At 55.2% G+C, this 6,000-nt stretch overlaps 1 protein-coding gene across 1 annotated transcript in view; it reads right to left on the bottom strand.

The window, feature by feature from the left end:
* Positions 1–6,000, bottom strand: part of NOL6 (nucleolar protein 6) — a gene marked incomplete at its 5' end in the record, with an annotated part of 28,912 nt that overhangs the window by 14,927 nt on the left and 7,985 nt on the right. Inside the window, 6 exons of the mRNA XM_010164506.1 lie at positions 328–425; positions 1,607–1,759; positions 2,187–2,350; positions 2,579–2,733; positions 2,953–3,070; positions 3,364–3,504. Coding sequence (XP_010162808.1) covers positions 328–425; positions 1,607–1,759; positions 2,187–2,350; positions 2,579–2,733; positions 2,953–3,070; positions 3,364–3,504 — 829 coding nt within the window. The remainder of the gene's footprint in view (positions 1–327; positions 426–1,606; positions 1,760–2,186; positions 2,351–2,578; positions 2,734–2,952; positions 3,071–3,363; positions 3,505–6,000) is intronic.

The following is a 6,000-nucleotide window of genomic DNA, read 5'->3' on the forward strand; positions in this document are numbered from 1 at the left end:
AAGGAGCAGAGGGGCTTCAAAGACACCACCACATCCAACACCGGCCAGGGTGGTCACAGATTCCAGCAAGACCAGAAGCAGCAGAGCATCATCACAAAGATCTACCTCTTCAAAGGAAGGCTAGGGGAAAAAAAACATGCCACAACCAAACGCACCCCGAAGGCAAGCTAAGCATGGCAGGACAGGATGAAGGGAGCAGAATATCTCCTTGCCCCCAGCAAAAGCTGTGACTCCTCCATGTATACAAGACCCCTGCAGCCAGAAGAAGATGACCCAGGAGGACTCAAGATCATCACAGCACAGCTCTCCTGCATGCTGCTTACCCACCTGTGAGGCCAGCATTCAAGTTGACAATTAGAGGGTTGTTTTTCCAGTCAAAAGTTGCCAGCAGATCAAGGAAGCGAAGGAACCCCACCTGGGGAGAGCTGCAGGCAAGACAAAACAGTTCAACACTGGCATTTGTTCCCCTGGCAGCAAATCACCCAGTGACCTCCCATTCACCCTGGCTTGGGGGTAACTTAGCAATGCCCAGTCCAGAACAGATGTCCATGGTGGGAGAGGGAAGTCCAGAACAAGAATGAGGTGCTTCACCTTCTCTGAATCCCCAGGAAAAGTTCTTCCCCCTTGGTTCTCCCTCCCCAGGTAAAAGGAACCAGCAGAAAATTAAATATTGCCCCTGCTTGCCCCATCTCCCACAGTTCCCACCACCCGCCCTCCTGGGGTTGGAGCAAGGGGGAAGTTGAGAGGGCTGCTCCCATCCCCAGTGCAGCTCCAAACAACACTGGCCAAGCTCCCTCTGTGCCTCTTCTCCTGTGACACAACACATGCACAAAGCCAGACAGCTGGGAAGATGGGGTTTCTGCTAGCAGGGTGTTTTAAGAGACAAGAAAACATTCCAGGCATCAGGCTGCTACTCCTGCTGCTCCGGGGAAAGAAATTGGACCTCGAGTGCAGGGCAGAGTAACCTTTTGGCTCCACACTGAGAAAATACACTTTAATTTCATTTTACTTCCTCCAGGCTGCATCCCATCTACCTGCCAGGGGCCAGCAAGCCATTGGCCCTGTGGGGTTATTTACCAACGCACTGCTGCATTCAGCTTTCAGCGGTCAACCTCTTGCCCTTCCCCTGGGAGCCCTCTCCAAGAGAGGCTGCAGCCACCAGCATCACCCTACATCCCTCCCGGGGAACCCAAGAGCCCCAGCATCCTGGTAGCCACCATACAACCTTTACCTCTGCTTCTCCTAGCCATCACCCCCAGGACAAGGGGTCCCACCAGTCCTCAAGAAGGCATAGGACACCCTGCACTTGTGCCACCAGCATCCACAGGCCATGAGGATGCTTTCTCCCATCCATACCTGCTTCCCAGCTCGCTCTACAATGCACTGGGCAGGGGAAGCCACAGCCCCACAGCACTGAGCATCTCCATCTCATCTGGCAAGCTGCTCCCCACAGGGCTTGGGACAGCATTTTGGCAGCACAGAGGCCTCACACTCACTGCTGTGCACTTTCACAGCACCTCCTGCCCTGGTAGCATCCCATCCCTCCTCCATTCCAGGAAAAAGGCACAAAAACCCCATCAGCCCAGCCCGAGCTCCTCGTCCTTACCTGGGTGGTGTGAAGGGGGCTGGGTGGAGGAAGAGAAATGCCACGAGGAGGTCCACACACTCCTCAGAGATGTTGTCGCTCAGGAGCTGGGAGCTGATCCAGCGCTTGGCCAGCCGGCAAGTGCTGCCAAAGACAGGGTGCTGCTGCTGGAGCCTGCAAGGAGGGAGACAAGCCACTGCTCAACCAACACATCCCAGGATTCAAAATAACCTTTTGGCATTGGGCAGGAGAGAAGAGAGGGGCAAAAACCTGCCAGAACTCGTGCACAGCATCATGAGCACAGGGCGCTGTGTGTGGGTGTTGAGATTTTGGGGAAATGAAGGGGAAATGCTGCCACGTGCTCCCCTCTAACCGTGCTGCTCTTTGGTACTTGTCTCCCTATACCAGTGACCTCAGATGTGACAACAGGGACAACCAGTGCCTCCCCCACCCACATTTGTCCCTCCATCCTCCCACAGAGCCTCTCACGAAGTGGGCTGAAGGGCCACTTCCACTATGAGCTCCTCTCCCCACCATCACTCTCTTATCATCCAAGGGAACTTCCATACTGGCTTCCAGCCATGTCCCCTGCCTCACCTACCCATGCAGGGAGCTGGTTAGATAGGGCAGATGCAACGTCTCCAGCTCCAGCTGCCGAGACTCTTCTGTGTCCTGGTACTTCAGCATCCCTTCCGGAGTGACCACTTCCTTCAAGATCAGGGGCTCCCGGTGGTAGGCTACTTGGAGACGGAAAATGTAGCCATCCTGAGATAGGAGCAGAAGGTGAAGTCAGGCTTGGTGACAACAAGCAGGCTGGTGTGCTATGTACCCTGCACCTCAGGGGCACAACAGCAGCATCCTGGCATCAGCACAGTCCCTTTCTAGGCCCACCATCCAAATCCTGGTCTTATCCAGTGGGATCACTGCCACAGCCCCCCGCCTGCCTCCCTGGTAACAAGTCAGGTCTCAAGAAGATCCTTAACATCCCCCTACCTTGTGCACATCGGTGTGGGTGACTGCAGGTCTGCAAACCAGCTGGTGCTCCTGCTGGAGGAGCTCGGCCAGCTGGAGGTGGAAAGCTGCCTTGATGCGCTTGATGGCTTCTTTGTCCTGTGGCCACTGGCCACTGCCTTCCATGTGGCAGATAACTGGGGACAAAGGGACAGCAGGAGGCCAGTGAGCTCCATGCAGAAATTAGGTGTTGGATAGGGGTGGCTGGGACTAGAGGTTACAGCAGGAGAGCAGCAGGAGCCAGGGCTCAGCTCCTGGATGCAGAACACTAATGCAGCAGTAACACAGCCAACACTGCCACATGTCTCTGCTTTCACTCACCAAACCATCTCCCGCTCACATCTCTCCCCACTTACTCTTCAAAGGGGCTATGTAGGCCGGGCAGGGCTTCTCCTCTGAAGGAAGCAGCAGGTGCTTGGTCTTGATTCGGGTATGGAAGGAATAAATCGGCTTCATGGGAATGGGAGGGAAGACCTGCGAGAGAACAAAGGGACTGAGAACAAGGAGCAGAAACCCCACACACCACATACCCCCTCACCCCAAACCTCCCACTCCAGCAAAGCCCCCTGGCACGGAGGGCTTGGTCAACTTGTGCACAGTCAGCCCCAGAGACAGGACAGCAGACAAGAGGCACCGCATCACCCCGAGGGCTCTCAGGAGCCACAACAGCAGAGAGTGACTAATTCTCTCTGTCCCCCTTCAGCCCAGGGCATCTCCCCCAGCTCCTCACAGACCCCCAAGCACAGGCTGTGCCCAGGAACACTCACATCTGTGTACCGGAGGGCTGGATGGACGCCCTGCACAGCTGTCACCGTCAGCGGCAGCCCCTTCAGGTTCCACAGCTTGCGGCTCAGGTCATCATAGGAGCAGACGACGCTGACCATGGCCTCCTCGCCTGTTCCTGATGCCTGCAGACACATAGGGACCCTTTCTGTTCACCTCTCCTGCTCCTGCACAGACATCCACCTCACCTCCCCTCTCAGGCTGGCACCGCAGCCAAGCTCTGAAGAGCCACGACTGCCACCCCAGGGAGCAGCTTCTGGCAAGAGCACCCAGTAAAACAGGGAGGTAAGACAGAGAGAGGAGCCAAGGGCAAGACTGCCTGCAGCTCCCCAGCAGCCACAGGCATCCCAGAGGCTGGGTCCTGCTCCTGCACAGACATCCACCTCACCTCCCCTCTCAGGCTGGCACCGCAGCCAAGCTCTGAAGAGCCACGACTGCCACCCCAGGGAGCAGCTTCTGGCAAGAGCACCCAGTAAAACAGGGAGGTAAGACAGAGAGAGGAGCCAAGGGCAAGACTGCCTGCAGCTCCCCAGCAGCCACAGGCATCCCAGAGGCTGGGTTTCAAGTGGCAAGTGACATTATTGTACTGTCAGCATTCTCCCTAGGAAGGGAGAAGTTAAGAGTGATTTGGAGGTAAAGAGATCACACACTGGCAAGATAAGAGCTCTGCTTTCGCCTCCTTGTCAGCTACCATGATGCCAACAGAGGCGGCAGGTAACAGAAAACTGCTCCAACTACACCCTTAGCCGAGGCAGAGCTGTGAAACACAACAAAGACAAAGACAGAAAAAATCCAGAGCACCCTAAGAGCCTTGGGGAGGGCAGATCAGAAGCACCGAAAGGAGGATTGCTGCTGACCTTGCTGCTCCCACCTCCTAAAGCACAGCAGAGGAGCCTGGACAAGGAGGAGGAGACATGACCAACACCAAACCACTCAGCTCCGACACAGCTGAGTCGAGCCACATGCATCAGGCCAGCCTGGGCTTTCCGGCAGAGCAGCAGCACCCTCTGTGGGGTGTGCCACGAATGACAAACCCCAGTCCTGCCTGTCTCTAGAGCTGGCTGCACCATGCACCTTCCCTGTCCCCCTTGTCCCTCGAGCACTGCAGACTGCCCGGGGTGCTGCAAACAAGTAACTGGAGGAGCAGAAACAGACACCTCTACCCACCACCCTACAGGTAAGAGCAAGATTCTCCTTCATTCGTCGAGGACTGGCAACAATCAGCCTCCTAAATGCCCCTCCAGCTCCAGGAAAGCCCACTCTCTCTCAGCAAGGGGTTTATCAGCCCTGCTCACCCAGGGTAGCTTGCAGGGATATAGCACACACAGATTTTGCAGCCTCATCATGCAGCAGGCTGTAGAAACCAGCATCTCATCCCAAATCTGACATGCAGATGACATGCCCAGACCACAACTCCTGGCACAGGAGACTTTCAGTCAGGTTTGGTCCCCTTTGCTCTTAAAAGGGGAAAGGAAAACATTTCCTCCTCCATCCAACAACCAGATAAAAAGCTGGTTTTACCAACGATCAGCAAAGTGCTGGCAAAGTGCTGGCAAAGTGCTCATGGCTCATCTCCAGGCTTTAATTTCACAAGCTGGAGAGCAGAACTAGGGAGGGGGACATTCCCCAGCCTCCAACATGCATCTTTTTTTTTTGTTTCAGATGCACATTCAGCTGTGACACTAGGGAGGGCTCAGTGGGCATGATCTAGTACTTTGCAGTGTGACAGGAACGATTCTTCTGGGCTTCCTGGGTAGGCCTACAGGATGAAGGCATAGGATTGTCTGGCTCATGTCCTGAAGGACGCAGGATCTGAAAGGTGAAGCCAGAGCAGCACAGTGGGGCAGCGATCTACCCTCAGACAAAGTGGACACAGCAGGAAAAGGAGGCCAGTGGGATGCTTGCAGGAGAAAATGGGATGTGGGGGCTACCAGAGCAAGACGACTTCAGCAGTTACACCTTGGTTGACCCAAAAGGCTCAGCAGATCCAAGGAGAACACCATGCTGCCCATCCAAGTGCCCACAGGCAGGCATTTTCCTTACCCTCACTTCCTTCTCTTGGGAACTAATTAGCTGCCTCAGGGCCACAAAGCTAAAATGACAGGCTGGAGAGCTGGGCAGAGAGGAACCTAATGAAGTTCAAAAAAGGAAAGTGTAGAGTCCTTCACTTGGGGAGGAATAACGCCCGGCACCAGGACAGGTTTGGGGTTGACCTGCTGGAAAGCAGCCCTGCACAGAAGGACCTGGGAGTCTTGGTGGACAGCAGGCTAACCACAAGCCAGCAACAGACCCTCACAACCAAGGCAGACAGTGGTACCCTGGGGTGCATTCAGAAGAGTGTGGCCAGCAGGTCAAGGGACATTATCCTCCCTTTGCCCTGGTGAGGCCACATCTGGAGTATTGTGTCCAGTTCTGGGCTCCCCAGAAAGACCAGGAACTACTGGAGAGTCCAGCAGAGGGCTACAAGATGATTACGGGACAGGAGCACCTCTCTTACAAGGTTGACAGAGCTGGGTCTGTTTAGCCTGGAGAAAAGAAGACTGAGAGGGGACCCTATCAATGCTTATAGATACCTAAAGGGAGGGTGTTGAGAGGATGGGGCCAGACTCTTTTCAGTGGTG

The sequence above is a fragment of the Antrostomus carolinensis genome, unplaced genomic scaffold (assembly GCF_000700745.2).
Source record: "Antrostomus carolinensis isolate BGI_N321 unplaced genomic scaffold, ASM70074v2 scaffold13623, whole genome shotgun sequence".
NCBI classification, from domain to species: Eukaryota; Metazoa; Chordata; class Aves; order Caprimulgiformes; family Caprimulgidae; genus Antrostomus; species Antrostomus carolinensis.